Here is a 21,585-nt window from a genome sequence, read left to right on the forward strand (position 1 = left end):
TGTTGGAGTTTCTCTTTTTTAAGAAAAAACGAAGAAATAGGCTGGAGGATGGGGTGGAGGAAGGGGGAAGAGCTGGGGAAAAAGCGCTGCACTTTTGCAGCTGTAGACGGCGGACGGAAAGGGCTTCTTTTCTGCTGAAGCTGCGAAGCCGGTCCCGATCTGATCTTTGGTTTGAGGGACTCTGGAGGCTTCCCCCGCGCGCCGAGGGGGAGGGCACAGCGGGCACACGGGTCACACCTGGGGGGCGAGTCTCCCCTCCGCCCGCTGGCCGGGCGGGGGGTGGGCGCGCGTGGGGGAGTCCCCGGTCCCTGTCAGGGCGGGGCGAGACCACGCGCCAGGCCTGGCGGGTGGGGGAGCGGAGGCGCGCTCGGGTTGGGGAGGCGGCCCAGGGCCCCTCCGGCCCCAGCTGCAGTCCCGGCGGCTGGCTAACGGTCCGGGAAAGAAAATGGCTACTGGGGGGCCACTGGACGCCGGCCGGGCCTGGAAAGGCTGAACCTCGCTTCCCAGGTCCCCCCCTCCCGCGTTGGGCGCGCCCACCTCGGGGCTCCCGTGGCCCCCGCCCTCCCGGGTGCGCGGGGCTGGGAGCCGAGGCAGTTGGCGCGAGCCGCGGGCGAGGCGGGGCCGCGCGCGGGGTCCCCTCCCCCTCCCGCAGGTCCCCTTCCGAGCGCCCCGCTCAGCCTGCGCCGCCCGCTCCCTGCCTCCGGCCCGGCCCGGGGCGCCGCGGCGGTGGGCTCGGCCTGCTGCGGACAAGGTCAGGAGACAGAGAGGCGATGCCCGAGTGCGACTGGAGGGAGCCGAGCGGAGGCGACGGCGGCTGGGATCTGTCCCTCCTGACCGGGGAGCGGGACTGGGGCAGGCGCCGGTGAGGGGGAGGAGAAGCGGCAGCGGCGCAGTGTTCTTTCCTCCGGCCACATTTCCCCAGAGGAGCATCCCTGTCGGCGCCCGCGAGCGTAGCCCCGCCGGGCAGGGGCGCTGGGGAAGATGGAGCCCGGGGTCCGGGCCCGCACTGGCCCCCCGCAGCCGGCGGCCCCGGGGCTGTGGAGGGTTCGGACGGCGGGCGGCGGCGGCGGCGGCGGCGGGGGCGCCTCCTCCTGGCTGCTGGACGGGAACAGCTGGCTCCTGTGCTATGGCTTCCTCTACCTGGCGCTGTACGCGCAGGTGTCCCAGTCCAAGCCGTGCGAGAGGACCGGCTCCTGCTTCTCGGGCCGCTGTGTCAACTCCACCTGCCTCTGCGACCCGGGCTGGGTGGGGGACCAGTGCCAGCACTGCCAGGGCAGGTTCAAGTAAGTGTCTTCGCCGGACCCCGAACCTCAGCCCTGCCCCGCACCCGTCGCGGCCTCCCCACCTCCTCTCGGTCCGGGGTCCCCCGGCTGGGAGCGACCCGCAGCGCGGCCCGCGCTGACCCCCTCCGGGCCCCGCTTCCAGCAGCGACCGCTATGCCGCGAAGCCTTTCCTGATGGTCCAGATGTCCGCAGCGACTCTGGTCCCTTCTCATCAACATTTCCACTCTCAGTTGCGGTGCCAAACACCATTTTGTTAGCACACTGTTTTTTAATCAAAAATTACGCCAGGAACTCGTGCATCACTTGCGCATTGTGAAACATACAAACAATACAGAAGTGTAAAGGTTAAAAGTTACGGTTTACCAGTACCTCCCTCTTCCCCCATTCTACTCCCTTTTATAGAGGTAACCACTGCTAACGTGTTTATTTGTAACTAAAGTGTTAGTTCAACCACTGCTAGCATGTTAGAGTGTATGATGGCCTTACCATGTGCCAAACATTGTTCCCAGCGTCTTACGTGGGTCATCTCATTTGTTCCCGTCAACTCTGTGAGTTACTAGAATTATTATACTGGTTTTACAGAGAGAAATCGAGGCAATGAATTTAAATAATTTGCTGAAGATTACACAGTATAACTGGCTGAGTTGTGATTCCAAATCAGCCACCCTAACTCTAGAAGGTTTACTTTCAGTCACTATATTACGTTGAATTTGCTAGGACAATCTTGAATTTCGAAATACAGGAATGACTTTGGGTTAGATAAAAGGAGGAAATACCCGGAGTTTTTAATGTGGTGGAGATAATAGATTTTTCTGATTATCTGACTATCAGCTGTTGTGTGGGAGCATCGCTTCAGTTTTTCTGAAGCTCTAGGCCCTTAGGTGTTTGCTTTACGGTGGGAGAGATACTTTCCCCCTATTGGTCGACGTCTATTACTGGCCTCCTGATAAGAAAAGAAATGGGTGATGTGGGGGAGCAGCAAATAAGATCTTACAGGCCAACAGGGTGTCCATCTGACGACTTGGAGTTAACCATCAAGTTGTCAATTTCTTAGTCTTATAGATACTTAAGGTGAAGTTTGGTGGCTGGGTTTGTGGCTCTGAAATGGCTACACAGTAACTATGTAGATTACTAACGCTTTCAGGATGATAATAGAATCTAAGTTGAAATGTCTCTTGGGTTCTAATGCAAAGGTAGGAATATAGTTCACCTTATATATCAAAGGAAAATTTCCTGGGAGTTTTCAACAGCATGTTTCCCTCTTTTCTTTCTCTCTTTTTCTCTCTCTCTTTTTTTTTTTTTTTAAACTTGTCCTTTAAGACAGTGCTCTTTAAGACTCATTGTAAAAATATATGTATTTTTAAAAATGAAACGTTATAATTAATTAGCTCTTACTGTTTAATTTACAGCAAGTTTTTAGAAGTGAAATCTCAGAATGAAGTTTTATGAAATTCATTTATAGTAGTAGGTCGAAATGTTTCCTAGCTTCATACTTGTACTCATTAGTATAGTATTATAGTTTTTTTAAAAACAAATACTTAAAAAATTGATAGAGGTACTAGTTAAAAGTTTTAAAAAGTGTTTCAGGATCAGCAAAGGTATCCTACTGAATTGTCCTTGTTAGTACCCTTTTTTACTTAAATGTTCTTAAACTGACCATAAAACAGTCAGCCTCTTCACCTTGCAAGAGAGGATTTTGAACATAGAAACTGATAGCCAACAATGAAAAAAACCACCTCCTTTTTTTACATCCTTTTATATGCAAATAGGAAGATTTCCTGATTCTTATGTAATTTAGGGAAATTGGCCTTTGGGTGGATGCATTTACTCCATTTGCCTAAAGAGGACAGAAATTGCTGCAGTTCTGAGAAGCTTCTGTCTACATTTCATAGTAATAGAATTGTTAATCAGCTAGATCAGTAGCTTGTAACCTCACCAGCAGATGTCCCAGTTAGTAGGAAAGGTCACAGATCAAGGTAAAACCAACGTAAATAAAGTAGAGATGTGGTTGTTCATAAATAATTCCTTAGTAAGTAAAAGAGGAATAGTTTTTTAAAAATATAGTTAAATAAACCCTGAACTAATGATCGAATATTCATTTTCTTGGAAGCTATTTCCTCTGATTCATTGTACTCTATTAGTAAGTACTTTTTCGTTTTTCTGTGTGGAATACAGGCTATTCATTAGAATAAATATAACTGGTACAACTCTGTTTTGTTATGTATATGCTCTTAGGGTAAAGAGAACATGGTATTTAATGTTAAAGGGAAGAATCAATTTAGAAGAAAAGATTTCTTCCTGGTAAAGTACGTGCTAATTTAAGAAAGGTTTCTTGAGGATGGTGGCTCGCTTAATTCAGCATTTGAAGTAATAACATGGTGGGAAAGACTTTAACTGGAAATTCTCACTTCATTTATTGTCTTGAAAATCTTTTACTAAACTGAAGGATAGCAACCTAACAAACAGACATCAAAAATGATCAATCTTGGTAAGCAGGTGTCGAAATTAATTGGCTGGTTCCATGGTAACTTAGGTTTTTTTTTTTTTTTTTTCTACTATAGGGATTTCACTAGGGAATCAGTATTCCTCAAATGCTTCTTTAGAATGGAAGATTGATGGTTGGGGGGAGAAATGCAGAAGCAAATATGGTATTAAAAGTGGTACTTCAGTTCTCTTAGGATTGATTTCAGTTTTCTCTTTCCATTTGAAAAGAATAAAAGCTCTCAGAATTACAAGCCATTTCTCACATAGGTAAAACAAAATGAACACTGATCTTCAGCAAAAGCTAGATTAAAAGACTTAGGACTGAGAATCAGAAAGGACAGTGGCAATTTGAAATAACGGGTAAGATATATGTAGATTTGAATTACATTTACTTGGGTAGCTTAGTATAACATTGGGCTAGGAAATGTTGCTATAAATTATTTGAATGAATAACATTCCCTGTTAGAAGCTATTTCTTTAGAATTATTTTTGTAGAGTAGTTGAGATTGATGCTGATATAAATGCATATTGAGTTCAAACTTTGACATTTTCTTGCTAAGGTGACTTAGGAACCTAAGACTTTTAATTTCTCTTAGGTGACTAAAATAACAGAGATTAATGTTCTGAGATTGGAAAATACCTCAGATTGTGAGTGTTTTATAAATGTAACCTTCTTATCAAAACACATTTATTGAATATTTCCCTAAAATCGCCTATTAACTCTTATTATATGTTCAATGTAGATTGATTTTTTTTAACTTTTTAGGTTAGTCAAATATGGATAATGAATTTCACATACTTATAATGGAAGTATTTCTGTTTTGACAGCAAAATGAATATATAATATCAGGAGTGAGGTTGCTATGGTAAACAGAAAGGGGCAGGGTTAAATGTGTAAATATTTTTCCTAGTTATTACTTAAAAAAAAACCCCAACAATGTGTACACACACACACACACACACACACACACACACACTTGAAATCCTTTTTAATAATAATAGGGAAGTTGTCAGTAACTATAAAGTTAAATTGAATGTTCTCTGTCCCCAGGCCTTCTTTATTTCAAACTAAGATTGTGATATATAATTTATATCCATGGGTTCTTTTTACATTATTAAACCATAAAATCACACAGTTGAATTTTAAAGTAATTGAAATTGAGTGTTTCTCAGATCCTAAATTCATAAATTCATTATAGTAGCATGATTTTCAGGACCCCATGGCTGCATAATTTGGTTCCTTTAGCAAATTAGACTCACCCTTCCTGTTTTCTTGCATGAATCTTCTTAAGTTCCTTGAAAGGGTCACATTCCTTTTGGACTCAGGACGTTTCACACATGCTGTTAACATCTCTCTAAACCCTCTTTCTTATATGGTCTTTACTTGACTGATTACTAGGTATCCTTCAAATCTTAGCTTGTATTAATATTAAAGGCAGCTTTCCTGACTCCTCAGACTGTGTGATCCCTCATTCTGTAGTCTTAGAGCACTCTTTTTCCTTTTTTGCAGTTTCAGAATGAGTTATTTAACTACGTTAGTAATTGTTCTTAAAAAGTTGTTTTTAAGAGTTTTATTGGATATAATTGACATGCAATAAATTGTACAGTTTAAAAAGTTTTAAAATGTATCTGTCTCTGGAACTACCACCACAATCAAGAGCCTAAGAATATCCATCACACTCAAAAGTTCCATGTGCCCCTTTGTAATCTCTCCTTCTTCTCCTTTCTGCTGCTTCTCTCTGTCCTGTCCCCAGGCAACTACTGAGCTGCTTTCCTTCACTATAGATTTCTAACAAAATGACAGACTCTTTTCCAAAGTGGTATCGTTTACATTCCCACCAACAGCATGTGAATGTTCTAGTTAATTCACATCCTCACCAACACTTGGTATGGTCAGTCTTTTAAATTTTAATAGTTTTAATAGATACATAGCGGTATCTCATTGTGGTTTTATTTTGCATTACCCTGATGCCTGACGATATTGAGCATTTTGTCATGTGCTTACTTGCCATCTATAAATCTTTGGTGCGGTATCTGTTCATCAAAAAAAAATATTTTTTTTCTTTCCTATAAGTTCTTTGCATATTCTGGATACTAGTTTCTTTTTTAAATTTTTATTTATTTTTAATGTATTTTAAAATTAAAGAATAGTGGATTTACAGTATTGTGCCAGTTTCTGCTGTACAGCATAGTGACCCAATCATACATATATATATACATTCTTTTCCTCATGCCACCTTCCATCATGTTCTATCCCAGCAGATTGGACAGAGTTCCTTGTGCTGTATAGTAGGACCTCATTGCTTAGCCATTCCAAGTATAATAGTTTATATCTACCAACCCAAGTACCCCCTCCATCCACTCCCTTCCGCCTCCCCCTTGGTAACCACAAGTCTGTTCTCTGTCTATGAGTCTGTTTCTACTTTGTAGATAGGTTCCTTTGTGCCATATTTTAGATTTCACATGCAAGTGGTATCATATGGTATTTGTCTTTCTCTGACCTACTTCACCTAGAGAAGTGAACGAGAATCTCTAGTTATATCCATGTTGCTGCAAATGTCATTATTTTGTTCTTTTTTTATGGCCAAACGATAGTGCATTGTATATATGTACCTCATTTCCTTAATCTCTTCATCTGTTGATGGATATTTAGTTTGTTTCCATGTCTTGACTATTGTGAATAGTGCTGCAGTGAACATAAGGGGTGCATGAATCATTTTGAATTAAAGTTTTGTCCAGGTGTCTGCCCAGGAGTGGGATTGCTAGATCATATAGTAGTTGTGTATTTGTTTTTCTGAGGAACCTCCATACTGTTTTCCATAGTGACTGCATTGGTGCACATTCCTACCAACAGCGTAGGAGGGTTCCCTTTTCCATATACCCTCTCCAGCATTTGTTATTTGTAGACTTATTAATGATGACCATTCTGACCTGTGGGAGGTATTATTTTAATCATTTTAATTTTGATTTGCATTTCTCTAATAATTAGTGATGTTGAGCATCTTTTCATGTGGTTACTGGCAACTGTATGTTTTCTTTGGAGAAAGGTCTATTTAGGTCTGCCCACTTTTCAGTTGGGTTTTGTTGTTGTTGTTGTTACTGAGTTGTGTGAGTTGTTTGTATATTTTGGAGATTAAGCCCTTGTTGGTTGCATTGTTTGCATCTGTTTTCTCCCATTCCGTAAGTTGTCTTTTTGTTTTTTTTAAAAACATGTATGTTTTTGCTTCATGTATTTTGAAATTTTGTATTATGTCCTCTTGGTAAATTGACCCCTTCTTCATTATGAAATGACCATTTGTTGAAAAGATTATGATTTTTTTCACTGAGGTTTTTGCACCTTTGTTGAAAATTAGTTGGACATCTCTATCTCCATATCTGTTTCTTCATTCAGTTTTGTTCGGTTGATCCATGTGTCTTTCCTTTGAGGAATCCTTTCCTTTTGACTGATGAATCTTTATAGTAAGTCTTGAAATTAGATAGTAAGAGTTCTCCAACTCTATTTTTATTTTTGGAAATTTATTCAGTTATTCCAGTTCATTTGCTTTTCTACATAAATTTTAGAATCTTGTCAATTTCCTAAAAAAAAAAAAGCTGGGATTTTGATATTGTGTTGATTCAAGACAACATTTTGGGAAGAATTGATAATCTAGGCAATATTGAATTTTCCAGTCCATCAATATGATTCATTTCTTCATTTATTTAGGTTTTCATCGATTTCTTTTTTGAGGTACAGATTCTCCATATACATTGTTAGATTTATACCTAAATAGTTTCTTTTCTTTGCTGCTATTGTAGTTGTGTTTCTTTTAATTTCAGTTTCCATTTTTTTTTATTATGTATGAATACAGTAGATTTTTGTGTATTGATCTTATGTCCTGCATTGTTGCTAAACTGAGTTTCACTAGCTTTTTTTGTACATTTTTTGGGGTTTGTACAAAGACAATCAGATTATCTGTTTTACTTCTTCCTTTTGCATCATATGCCCTTATTTTTCATCTTGTTCTGTTGTTACTGGCTAGGACCTTCAACCTGATGTTGAATAAGAGTATAAGAGTGCATGTCCTTGCCTGTCTTCAGTCTTAGGTGGAACACATTCAGTGTTTAAACATGAAGTATCATGTTAATCGCAGGCTTTTAAAAAATAAATGCCCCTTTTTAGGTAAAAGAAGTTCCCTACTCTTCCTAATTTTGTGAGTTGATTATTGTGAGATAATAGAAAATATGTATTGGTCTTTGCCCCTGCTTCTGGCATAGAGCTCTTAAAACCCTTTTCATTTCCTAAGTGAAAAGAACCACTAGGAGCATCTTGTTCTCCTGTTGGTCTTTTTTTTTTTTTTTTTTTTAAACCTTTGTTCCTAACATAGAACTCCTGAAACTTTTGTAATTTCCTGGGTAATAGTAGTGTCTTTTGTTCTAATGAAGTGACTCTGGGTGGGCTGGATGGCTTCTGGATCAGGGCTAGTTATCAGAAAGACCAAGTTGTGATTTGAAGCTTGAAGTCTTCAGCCCTGTCTTCCATTCTCTTGAGAAGGGAGAATTGCTGAGAATGGAGATAATGATTGATCATGCCTACATAATAAAGCCTCCATAAAAACCCCCCCAAAGTATGGGGTTTGGAGAACTTCCAGGTTGGTGAAAACATGGAAGTGCAGGAAGAGTGATGGGTGCCTGGACAGGGCAGGGAAATTCTGAACCTGCCCCCCCCCCCATACCCTGCCCTAGGTTTCTCTTTTATCTGGTTGTTCCTGAATTATATCATTTTCTAAAAAACCAATGATCTAAATAAAATATTTGTCTGAGTTCTTCGAGCCTCTCTAGCAAATTAATCAAACCTAAGGAGGGTGTTGTTGGATCCTCCAATCTGTGGCCACTTGGTCAGAATCACAGGTGATAACTGGGCTTGCAACTAGTGTCTAGAGTGAGACAGGGTTGTTGGGGAGGAGTCTTGTAGGACTGAACCCTTAACCTGTGAAATGTGATGCCATCTCCTGGGAGACAGTGTCAGAATAGCGTTGAATTCTTAGACACCCTGCTGCTGGCTGCAAATTCCTTTGTGGTGGGGGAAGAACTTCCATACCTTTGGTGACCAGAGGGGAAGGGTTTGTGTGAGTACTCAAGGAGACTTACAGGGAAGAAGCACAGTAGGGAAGAACTGGATTTTTTCCTGCACAGGAGGAAAAGAGCTGAGAGTTTTTCCATTTACAGTAATGTATGGATGTTGAATTTTGTCCCTTTTTTTCTCTATCTATTGAGATAGTCATCTGGCTTCTCTTCTTTCATTTGTTAACATTGCTGAATTAAATTGATTGATTTTCAAATATTTAATCAGCGTTACATTCCTGGGATAAACCGCACTTGGTCACAATATACTATACTTTTTATATATTGCTGGATTTAATTTGCTAATATTTTGTTGAGAATTTTTGCTTCTATGTTCATGGCAGATATTGCTCTGTAATTTTCTTTCTTGTAATGGTTTTAATTTGCTTTTCTTATTTTAGTTTCTTAAGATGAGAAGCTTAGATCATTAGGCTGCAATGTTTCTTCCTTTTAATAAAAGCATTTTAATGCTATGTATGTTCTAAGCACTGCTTTAGCTGAATCTCACATATTATGATATGTAGTACTTTGATTTTTATTCAGTGTAATTAAACTGAATTATAGTTTTCTTTGAGACATTCTCTGGCTTATGTGTAATGATTTTATTTAATTTTCAAATATTTGGGAATTTACAAGAGCTTTTTCTGTTACTTATTTCTAGTTAAATTCCATTATGTTCAAAGAATATACTGTGTATGATTCCTGATTTCATAAATTTGTTAAGACTTGTTTTTGGACAAAATGTGGTTTATAGTAGTGAATGTTACATGTGCGGTTGAAAGAATGTCTATTATGCTGTTGAGTGGAGTGTCACAGAAATGTCAGGAAGGTCAAGGTGGTTGTTTATATTGTTCAGATTGTCTATATTCCTTTTTTTTTTTTTTTTTTTTTTGCCTTTTTGTCTTTTTAGGTCTGCACTCTCAGCATATGCAGGTTTCTAGGCTAGGGGTCAACTTGGAGCTATAGCCACTGGCCTACACCACAGCCAGGGCAACATGGGATCCAAGCCACATCTGTAACCTACACCATAGCTCAGGCAGATGCCAGATTCTTAACCTACTGAGCGAGGTCAGGGATCGAACCTGAGTCCTCTTGGATGCTAGTTGGGTTCCTTAACTGCTGAGCCACGACGGGAACTCCTGATCGTCTCTCTATTCCTAATAATACTCTATTTCCTTGTTCTGTTGATGACTGAAAGGAGTGTTGAAGTCTACAGCTGTACTCTTGTCTGTATCTTTTCACTTCTTTCAGTTTTGTGTTTTGTATTTTGAAGCTTTTTTGGTAGATACATTTACAATTAGAATTGTTATGTCTTTTTGGTAAACTAACCCATTCATCATCATATTATTTCCTATCTCTTTTTCTTTGGTAATTGTTTTATCTTCGAAGTCTACTTGGATAGTAACAGCCACTCTAGCTTTCTCCTGATTGTGGTTTCATGATGTATCTTTTTTGACTTGAGAAGAATAATGTGTGTGTGCGTGTGCGTGTGTGTGTGTGTGTATTTGTATGTGTGTATTCACACACACACACATATAAAATCAGCCTAATAATCTCTGTCTTTATATTGATTTGTTTAAATTATTAACATTTAACGCTTCTGGATATTTTTTAACATCCATTTTAATTTCTGTTGTCCCTTTGGGTATGTCTTTGTATTATTTTTTAGTGGTTATGCTAGTATGCTAGTACACTATGCATATTAACTTTTAATAGCCTATGTAGAATAAATATATTACTTCAGGTAACAAGAAGTTTTGGAACCATATAGGTTCATTTATCCTCATGCTCTCACCTTTGCTATAATTGTCATTATATATTGTCACATATGTGTCATGTAAATGTCCATTTCTAACATCTATGTGTATGGCAGATCCTATCAGATAAAGTTATAAAATTTTCTTTCAATATTCATCTGTATTTTAAAGAACCCAAGAGGGGAAAAAAATAGTCTTTTATATTTTCTCAGATATTTGCTCTTCCTTTTGCTTTTTGTTTATTTCTCAAGATATAAACTTCCTCTTAGGGTCATTTCCCTTTTGTCTGAATCATTTTCTTTTGGGTTTCTTTTTGAGCATGACTGCTGCTAATGGATTTTCTTAGTTTTCCTTGTTCTGAGAATATCTTTATTTTGGCTTTCTTACTGAAGGGTATTTTCGCAAGTACAGAATTCTGGGTTGACTGTTCTTTTCTTTCAGCATTTTAAAGATGTGGTTTGAGTCTCTTCTGGCCACCATGGTTCCTGATGGGAAATCTGCAGTCATCTTAATTGTTTTTCCCCTATCTATGTATATATAGAATGTATTTTTTTCTGGCTACTTTCAAGCTTTTTTGAAAAAGCTTGTTTAGATTCTGATGTATCTGGATATAGCTTTCTTTGAATTTATCCTGGGTAGAGTTTGCTGAGCATCTTGAATTTATGTCTTTCACCAAATACAGGATTTTAAAAAACCATTATTTCTTCAAATATATTTTTCTGCACCAGTCTTTTTCTCTTCTCTTTTTAGGACTTCAGTGATACTAATGTTACGCTTTTGTTTAGCACCACAAATTCTTGAGGCTCTGTTCTTTTTTTTTTTTTTTTTTAACTCTTTTATTCTTTCTTTAGACTGTATAATTTCTATTAAACTATTATCATCTTCACTGACTGTTGCCTCTGTCATGCCATCTCCATTATGCTTTTTTTAAAAATTTTTTTTTGGGGGGACTTGCCCATGGCTTATAGAAATTCCTGGGCCAGGGATCGAATCTATGACCCAAGCCATAGCAGTGACAACACCAGATCCTTAACCCACTGAGCCACAAGGGAACACCTCCTCCATTATTCTTTTGAACCCATCTAGATTTTTTAGATTTAAAATGTGTTTTTCAGTCCTAACATTGCTGTTTTGTTCTCTTTTATGATTTCTAATTCTCTGTTGAAGACTTCTCTTCCCATTTCATTAAATGTCTTTACCTCATGGAGTCCACTTATAATAGGTGACATTATTTGTCTGATGATTCTAATTTATGGATCTTGTCAGGATTGACATCTATTGATTATCTTTTCCATTGAGAATTCATTACATATGGTTCTTTGTATGTTGAGTGATTTTGGATTCATTATGGATGTTGTGAATGTTATGTAGATTCTGGGTCCTGTTATTCTCTGGGGAATGTTGATTTATTTCTCTCTCTCTCTATTTCCTTTTTTTTTTTTTTTTTTTTTTTAGTAGACAAGTAGCAAATTTTGTCTTGCTTTCTGAGGGCAGTGGTTCTAATCTTAGCTCCATTTTCAAAACCTTTGGATCTGAATACACACATGCCACTCAGGGATTAGTTTGAGACTTTGCACTGTTTTAAAATTTAATTCAGTTCTTAAAGCCTTTGTTAAGCTGCCTTTGGGTCTTTCCCACATATGAGCAGCTCAGATTGAGCCTGAGTCTTGTGTGGGTTCATACACAGAATTAGAGTACCTCCATCTTCAGTTCCTTCTTCCTTGGGATTCCCCCCCCCACACTCTTTGGCTTGAAGGAGCACTTTCCCCAGTTGTTCTTGCTGTTGAACAGAGACTTTGCCTTAAGATTTGACTGCACGTGCATGTGCTGGTGCCTTTCTCTCAAGGTTTGCCATCCTTGCCATCTCTCTGGCTGTTGCTTTAGTAAAGTTCCAGAATTTTCTTTTTTGGGTTGTTGCAGTAGCCCTTTAATTGATCACTCTGCTCTTGTCCCCCCCCCCTCAATAATCTGTCCTTATTACTGCTAGAATTTGCTTTATAGAACACAGATTTGATCCTGTCTCCCCCTTGCCTAAGAGCTAAGTACTTAAGGTGGTGAGTGATGCCAAGGCTTCGGATGAGGGGTCTGATGTCATTCAGATTTTTCTCCTCCAGATACTATGTCATCTTTCTCTTTCTTTCTCTTAGGTTTTCAGAAATTTGGTTCTGATATGTGTGGAAGTGGAATTCTTCGAATTTACTTTATTTTTTTGCTCAGCTTCTTGCTCTGTAGGTTTACATCTTTTTCAAAATTTGCAAAAATTTCTGTTATCATTTCTTCAGGATTTTTTCAGCTCCACACTTTTTCCTCTCCTCTGTGATTCCAGTGAGACAAATGTTCAATCTTTTGTTGTTGACTTTTAGCATCACTAAAGCTCTGTTCCTTTCCTTCAGTCTGTTTGCTTTCTGTTCAGATTGGATGATTTTTACTTATATATCTCTGTGTTCACTGATATTCTCTCCTCTGTCTTCTCTGTTCTGCTCTTGGGCCCATCTTTTGAGTTTGTATTAAAAGTTTCGTTTATTATATTTTTCCACTTCATTCTTCGCTATGTCTTCTGTTTCTTTGCTGAAACTTTTATTTTTATGTTTGTTCCAGAAGTGAATGCAGCAGCTTGTTGGGCCATTTCTCTGAGAGCTGCTTTTAAGATTCTTGACAGGTGATTCCAGGACCTTTGTCATATCAGTGATAGCATCTGCTGATTATCTCTTTTCAAATGAGTTGAGGTTTTAGATGGCAAGTCATTTTGGATTGTATTCTGGATATTTTGAGTATTGTGTATAAGAGTCTGATTCTTATTTAAAGATTCTGTTCTAGGAGGCAGTCCACTCATTTTGGCATATATGACCTAGCTCACTTTTTAGAAATAACAGCTTCATTGAGTTATGATTTACAGACCATGATATTCATACATACCACAGTACCATTTTGAAGTGTATGATTCAGTGGTCTATAGTATATTCAGAGAGTGGTGCAACCATCCCCACTCTCTGGTTTTAGAACTTTCTCGTCACCCCATAAAGAACCCCCACCCCCACCCATTTGCAGTCACTCTCCATTTTTCCTGGTCACCAAATTCCACTAATCTAGGCAGCCACTAACCTGGCTTTTTTTTTTTTTTTTTCTTTACAAACTTGCTTATTACGGACATTTCAATGGAATCGTACAGTGTATGGTGTTTTGTCACTGGCTCCTTTCATTTAGCGTGCTGTCGGATTTCGTTGTATGGTATTCCTTCATCAGCTGATGGACATTTGGGTTATTTCCACCTTTTGGCTACTGTGAGTAATGGTGCTATGAATTTCTGTGTACAAGTTTTGGCGTGGATGTATTTTTTAACTTCTCTTGAGTATATGCGAGGGGTGTGCTGGCTCAGTTTTTTGCTGAGATTTGCATGCCCGTTTAGGTACAATTTCGTCAGCCTTGGCTGTCCTATTTTGCTCTGCCTTGCTTGTCTGTTGCCTGAGACCATTCTGAAACCCAGTTGATATTCTGTACCATAATTCAGTCGTAGAAGTTTTTGCTGTGCTCATTCTGTTCACTTTTACATATGGCACCTGAGGTCAGGCCCAGGACTTCATACACGGGTTTAAAGAATCCCCCTTTTCACCCTTTTACTTTCCTTATCTTTGTGATTTCTTTCCATTCTCTAGTTAGGAGGATGAGGGGTGCTGACTCTACTGTTCTCTCCTTAGTGCAGGGCGGAGATGGTCAACCCACGGTCTCTGCCGCTGCTGCACCCCCGTGGCAAGGATCAAGGGTGCTGTGTCTTTGCTGATATTTGCTTAGTGCAGGGTAGGGATAGTTGAGGGAGGGAGAGATATTTATTATTTTTTATAGATAAAACTGAAGCATTTAAAAAATAAAAGCACTGTATAACTTAGGAACTTTCCAGTTGATTCTGTCTTATAAAATATAGAAAATTTAGAAGCATTTTCCGTATTTTGATGTATGACGTTTAATGTCAGACCTCATTTGTACTTTTATGACAATATAATTATGCTAATAATGAATTTTTTCCAGAAAATAGAATTCATTATTCTATTTTATGTAAAAGCGGTATTGATAGCATTAAAACTAGCGTTTCACAAGCTAAATTATGAGATTAGAGGAGAAGTGGTATTATGTGGTGGATAAAGCTTTTACATATATTGTTTATTGCTGATGAAATTCCTGTGTGGTAGATGTGGTTATTCTCACTTCACAGTGGGAATAAAGAGTAAAAGACCTGAAGCAATTATTTATGCAAAATCTGGTAGCTGCTGAGTGACAGATGAGTTGCCAAAACATGTCTGTCTGGCTCTTTTTCCGTAGCAAGCCATCTTCTACTCTGTAATAAGAAATTTCTTGGAGTTCCCGCTGTGGCATGGGGGGTTAAGGATCCACATTGATACAGCTGTAGTGTAGGTTGCAGCTGTGGCTCGGATTCAGTCTCTGGCCTGGGAGCTTCCATGTGCTGTGGGTGTAGCTAAAAAAGAAAAAAAAAAAGAGAAATTTCCCTTTAGCTCTAAATTTATAATCTTCTGGGTTCCCAGATGACATAGGGGTATTTAAGATTATGAACTTTCATACTATGCTGATATGGCTTTGAGATCTGTGTGCCATTGTGCTATGAACGTTACATGGATTTGCTTTGCTGCTTCCCTGAACAGTTGACAAGTTTTATCTCATTAGATTTCTAAAACAATCTTATGAAATAAATACTATTGTTATACCTATTTTACACACAAGAAAACTGAGGCTTAGGGAGTTTGAATAACATACTCATTAAGTGACCAAGCTGAAATTCTTGTAGCTCTTCTGAAGTTTTGCCTCTTTCTTCCAATTTCTCGGTTATATCTTTTTCACTCTTCAGTGAAAAGAGATTATTATTATTCTATAGAGTCCTTACTGTCTTTTATGGAATCAATACATATGGGCGCGTTTTGCAGCACACAAAATTACCAAAAGAAAAGTCGCAGCTTATTAAATAGTTCTCTATTGTAGGATTTTTTTGTTTGTTTGTTTTTTTAGGGCCACACCTGGACATGTGGAGGTTCCCAGGCTAGGGGTCAAATTGGAGCTGTAGCTGCTGGCCTACACTACAGCCATACCAACATGGGATCTCAGCTGTGTCTGTGGCCTACGCCACAGTTCGCGGCAATGCCAGTTCCTTAACCCACCGAGCGATGCCAGGGATCAAACCTGCAACCTCATGGATAACAGTCAGATTCGTTTCTGCTGAGCCATGACGGGAACGCCTAGGAATATTTTATTTATCTCCAAGCTTGTTGATTATTTGAATGTATATTATAACTGGAACTTTCAATGTCAGGTTCCTGGATGGGCTGTGAGTGGTTGGTGAATCCTTATACTTATATACAAAATATTATTTATATAAATTTTTCTAGGCAGGAGGTAAACCTTTTACAAGATTCTCAAAAGTGATCTCAGATCTTAAAATGCTAAGAATCACTGTAGAAGAGAATCATTGTAGGAAAGAAACACAATTACTGGTCACTGTGTATGTACAGTTAAAAAATATTTTTTCAACACACTGAATGATTTCAAAAATAGTTTTTAAATTATTTTTTCCAGAAAAGCTTAGAAAGATTATAAAATGAGGATAAACATTTTTCCTGTTATTAAAAGAAATAATATTCAAATAGTATTAATATAGATATTCATACATTATGAATGTAGATATTCATACATTATATCAGTAGTGTATATCAATATTGTAGCTATATGTATCTACCTATAGATATAATGACTATCTATCTACCTGACATAGTTCTATAGATATCTGTCTATATGATCGAGAGTGCTCTGTCATCCCCTGTATATGACATGTATCATTACTTGACATGCTCTATACTTACTTGCTATTTGTATATTGTCTTCCCTCTTTCTAGAACTAAGCTGTCCATTGTGGCTGTCACTATCCACATGTGGCTATTAAAATGAAAATTTGAAAGTTTGGTCCATTTTTTGCACTGGCCACATTTCAGGTGCTCTGTAGCAACATGTGCCTAGTGGCTACAATATTGGACAGTAAATATGGAGAACATTTCTATCTTCGCAGGAAGTTTTGTTGGACAGCATTGTTGTAGAATATAAGGTCCAGGAGGGAAGAAACATTTTTCAACTTTGTTTTTCTCATTTTTCATTTTAATGGCTTTATTGAGATATACTTTACATAACACAAATCTCAACAGTTTAAAGTACATAGTTTTTTATTTATTTATTTATTTATTTATTTATTTATTTATTTAGTATTTTCTGGGGCCACACCCACAGTATATGGAGATTCCCAGGCTAGGGGTCTAATCAGAGCTGTAGCTGCCGGCCTACACCAGGGCCACAGCAACACGGGATCCGGGCCATGTCTGCAACCTACACCACAGCTCACGGCAACGCCAGATTCTTAACCCACTGAGCGAGGCCAGGGATTGAACCCTCAACCTCATGGTTCCTAGTCGGATTCATTAACCGCTGAGCCACTACAGGAACTCCTAAAGTACATAGTTTTTTAAAGATATACTTAGAGATTGTGCAACTTTACTACAGCTTCAGAACATTTTATCATTCCATCGAATAAACCTTGCGTTCAAAGAGCAGTCAGTCTCCATTCTCTCCCTGCTCCCCAGCACTGAGTTACTGCTAATCTACTAATCTGCTTTCTAGAGACCTTTCACAATCCACCCTTTATCCTCCGTGCCAAGACTATTGCCTGGCATTTATTTTAAGATGGCCCTCGTGACCTTTGCCCCCTGGTGTGACTCCCATGATTATGTTTCGGTCTATGGCAAAAGGGAGATGATTTGTGGTAGGCTGAATCTAGCCAAAGGAGCCATTTAAAAGTGGGGAGTTTTCTCAGATTGCTGGTAGAAGAGGAAGCCGAAGATTGGAGGCATGAGAAGGACTGGAAATACTGTTGCTGGAGGGGTTAAGATAGAGGGGGCCTGTGGCAGAGGCTCAGGGGGAACGTTTAGGAGTCTAGGAGCCGAGAGCAACCCCTGGCCAACAGCTGTCAAGGATCTCAGGCCTGCAGCCTTAAGGAATTGAATTGTGTCAACAAGCTGAATGAGTTTAGAAGTGGATTCTTTCCAAAAGCCTTCAGATAAGAGCTATGTTCAGGGAGTCTACCTACAGAACTAAGAAAAAATGATTTTTTAATGGATGTTGTTTGAAGTTTCTAAGTTTGTGGTAACTTGTCGACACAGCAATAAAAAAATTCAGGAACATATAGCAGCAAATCATTGAAAAAAGGTATTCTGGTTGAGTTTTAGTTAATCAGAAAATTAAATTCATCATTACTTTAAGCATGGTGGTTAACTGGGTTTTATTATTTTTAACAATCATAGTGCAGGATAATTTGTATGTTTAGTTTCTCATGCTTTCTATACCTCCCTTCCTTTGATCTGTCAGGAACAATAGGAATTAACATTCTAAGTGGCTGGTATAGGTTTACTAATTGATATTTGGATCCCTGAGAGGAAGATGCTCTGTAATTTTAGATGTCTGTTCTATTTGGCCCTGTTTGACCAACAGTATACTATTTATACCATATTCTAAAATACTACTTGGACCAAAGATACCTATAATCTTGTATGTTGCTGAACTATATGCTGCCCAAAAATGAATAAGAAAATTTTGTTATATATAGCTTAAGGTTCGGAACTGATGAGTAGATGGCACGTCAGTTTAGCCAAGGGGAAAGAGAGTGTCATTATTAGATAGTAGATGAATTTGAAAAGAATGATTACCATGTGGAAGAGACTGTGTATAATTTTCTCCCAGACCGAGTTAGGCAGCTCCTGGTCCATATTTCCAGGCAGAGGCCTTACTGCAGGGAAGAAGGTAGGCCGATTGCATTCCCCTGGAATTGGCTGAGCCTTGCATGCCCAGATTTTTCTCCTTAATTTACCAATCAGAAGCCACCTCTTCTCCACTGGGGAAGAAGGGGGAAGGGAGATGTGGGAAGAGAGGTCGGGGAGTTCCCGTCATGGCGCAGTGGTTAATGAATCCGACTAGGAACCATGAGGTTGCGGGTTCGGTCCCTGCCCTTGCTCAGTGGGTTAACGATCCAGCGTTGCCGTGAGCTGTGGTGTAGGTCGCAGACGCGGCTTGGATCCTGCGTTGCTGTGGCTCTGGCGTAGGCCGGTGGCTGCAGCTCCGATTCAACCCCTAGCCTGGGAACCTCCATATGCCGCGGGAGCGGCCCAAGAAATGGCAACAACAACAACAACAACAACAATAATGCCGAGGGAGCGGCCCAAGAAATAGCAACAACAACAACAAAAGACAAAAAAAAAAAAAAAAAAAAAAAAAAAAAAAAAAAAAAAAAAAAAAAAAAAAAAGAGAGGTCGGGAGGGTCATTCTCATTAAAAATCCCTCTGCATAGAAGCTTGGGGACTGGACAATATAGTCACTCTTACAGTCAGTACAAAAAAAAAAAAAAAGTGCAGCTGAATCAAATCTCTTCAAAATGAAATGTCTTGCCTGATAATTTAATTTTTTTCCTCCTATCTCCACAGCTTCTTTGCTTGGTGTGGCAGTCAGCTTGACCTTAGCCATGTTTAACATGGCCAGAAATCTTGACGTAAAGGCTTAATTGTTCCACAGATGCTCAGATATTTACATGTAAAGCTTCTGAGTACCCAGAGTAACTGTTGTTGAGTTCAGTATAACTTATCCACAGATACATATTGCCAGATAATAGCTAAAGGATTAAAATGCTAAAACTTTTTGGTATTGGTTTAGTAACATCCTGAAGGCACTCTCTTGCCCTGGCAACTATTTGAAACCAGGTTGAAGATGAAATTGGGAGAGCCAATCAGGATATAATACTTTGAAGGGTCAAAAAGAAAGTTCTCTTTATTTGCTGGAGGAGAAGTGGTGATAGTCTTACCAATGGCATTTTACCAGAAGTCGGTTAATTTCCACCCTAAATCATGAGAGAGTTAAGGTATAAATAGCTCCTTCCTTTGATATTAGACTTGACAGCTAACCAAGTACATACTGTTTGCTATCACTGAGGCCAGTTTGTACACATCCTAGTTAGTGTGTGCTGATGGCCAGTCCAAATAGCATATAGCCAGCTTGGTTAGTGTACTTACATGCGGGAAAATATTAACTAATAAAGTCAGTATCCCTGTGGCCAGGATGTCATTTGTACAAACCAGTGATTTCCAAAGTGGGATGATACCCAAGATGGTTTACTGGAATGTGAGACGAAAACGTTAGGACTTCTATTATTGCTCTTAGTTTTAATTTTGATTTTTAAAATTATATTTTATAGTGTACAACATTTTAAATAGTTCATGTTTATTTACATGTAAAGGTACATATATTAGAGTTATGTCATAGAAATTTTTATTGATAAAGGAGCATAGTTAATTAAGATTTGGAGAAATTTGCTCTAGCGGATGAGATCATCTAAACTTTTATTAAGGATCACGTGGACAGAGAATGTGGACTTGGGACTGGGGGATGCAGAGTGCATTATAAAAAAACAAGAAGAAATGCAAGTTCAACACAGTGTAATACAATAACATCAATACGCAGAGAGGAAAAAAAAATACCAGTAAATATAATCTAGAGGTTCTCTTCATTTGTTTTGCTTAAAAAGAAATCAGTAAACTATTACACAATATTTTAATTAAAAACACTATTTAAAAAATGACGTGCATGTGAGGTTGGCTTCCAAAGTTGACCCTGCATAGGCTATTCCTGAGTAAATCTGACTGTACTTTGTGGAGTGGTTATGCCAGCACTAAAACCATATAGTTGACGTATAGTGTTGTGTTAGTTTCAGGTGTATAGCAAAGTGAATCAGTTATACATATACCCATTCTTTTTCAGATTCTTCTCCCATATAGGATATTACATAGTACTGAGTAGATTTCCTTGTGCTATGTCATAGGTCCTTATTACTTATCCATTTTATGTCGTAGTGTGTATACGTTAATTCCAACCTTCTAATTTATCCCTCCCCCAGTGTTTCCCCTTGGTAACCATAAGTCTGTAAAACCGTGTACTCTGATAAGCAGTATTTATTATTTTTGAGACTTTGTAATATTAAAACTATTGTATTTTCTTATTTTTGTCATGTCTTAATCAAATTTTGGATTCGTGGCCAGGATAGAGAATAACACTTTAATCAATTGAATTTTAGTTCTGTTTAATGTTTGTGCTGATTTTTCTGCATTTAGTAGCGGCCACTCCTATGTTATAAACAGCTCAGCGTGTTTATTTGACTCAGGACTCAAGATCGGGCAGTTTAAAAGAGATGAGACATTGGTCAGGCCTATGGTCATGTGCAGGCATCTAGTTAGGGATTGGACAGCTTTTTCTGTAAAGGGCCAGATAGTAGATATTTTAGGCATTGTAGGCCAGATGGTTTCTGTTGCCACTTCTCAACTCTGTTCTTGTAGAAGCAACATTAGAACTAGAAGTCATGTAAGAAGCCTATTTTACCTTTTAGGTAGCACATAGCTACCTACTTTTTGAAAATCTCTACCTAACTGGAATGTAAAGATGTTAGGAGTAAGAAGTGAAGAAATGACTGGAAACTAGAGGTTTGTTCAGAGTGTGATCTTGGAATTCCAGATTTTAGAAGAGGTAAGAGAAGGTTGTGAAGATGTCCAAAGTGTGTCATGGGAGTGCTTTGCTCACGTGGCACGGAGGTGAAGGACCTTCAAGCTGAGAAGAGATCAGGAAACTACAGAGGGAGAAATGATGCCCTTTCCGTATTGCTCAGTGGTAGGAGTAAAAACTTTGGGTTTTTACAATTTAAATTATAGCAGTATTTTGATTTTAACTATCAGAAACTATCAAATTAAGGAGAAGGATTTGTTAATGGACCCTACTAAGGTATCTAAGCCTCACTTAGATCCAGAAGAAACTTTTATACAGGATTTCATCTTTTTTTTTTTTTTTTATTCCCTTGCTTTTTGAGAGAATGGAAATAGTATATG

General features: G+C 38.9%; 1 protein-coding gene and 1 long non-coding RNA gene across 9 annotated transcripts in view; one reads left to right on the plus strand and one right to left on the minus strand.

The window, feature by feature from the left end:
• Nucleotides 1–566: 566 nt before the first annotated feature.
• Nucleotides 567–21,585, plus strand: part of ATRNL1 (attractin like 1) — a 770,027-nt gene continuing 749,008 nt past the window's right edge. For 7 of the 8 annotated variants that reach the window (XR_014826351.1, XR_014826350.1, XR_014826353.1 and 4 more), the window contains exon 1: nt 982–1,283. Coding sequence is in view for 2 of the 8 variants with exons in the window: in XM_021074415.2 (XP_020930074.2) it covers nt 982–1,283 (302 nt within the window). In the remaining 6 variants the exon portion in view is untranslated. Of the gene's footprint in view, nt 704–981; nt 1,284–21,585 lie in introns of those variants that run through there. The other variant, XM_084994465.1, reaches the window with a different exon arrangement.
• LOC146397080 (uncharacterized) overlaps nt 16,875–21,585 on the minus strand; it is a 412,496-nt gene continuing 407,785 nt past the window's right edge. The window contains exon 2 of the long non-coding RNA XR_014826356.1: nt 16,875–16,953. This is a non-coding gene — a long non-coding RNA (uncharacterized LOC146397080). The remainder of the gene's footprint in view (nt 16,954–21,585) is intronic.

This window comes from Sus scrofa, chromosome 14 (assembly GCF_054392235.1).
Source record: "Sus scrofa isolate SSC_HxYL_T2T_F1_AM1 chromosome 14, Sscrofa_HxYL_maternal_Yorkshire_Landrace_v2.0, whole genome shotgun sequence".
Classification (NCBI taxonomy): domain Eukaryota; kingdom Metazoa; phylum Chordata; class Mammalia; order Artiodactyla; family Suidae; genus Sus; species Sus scrofa.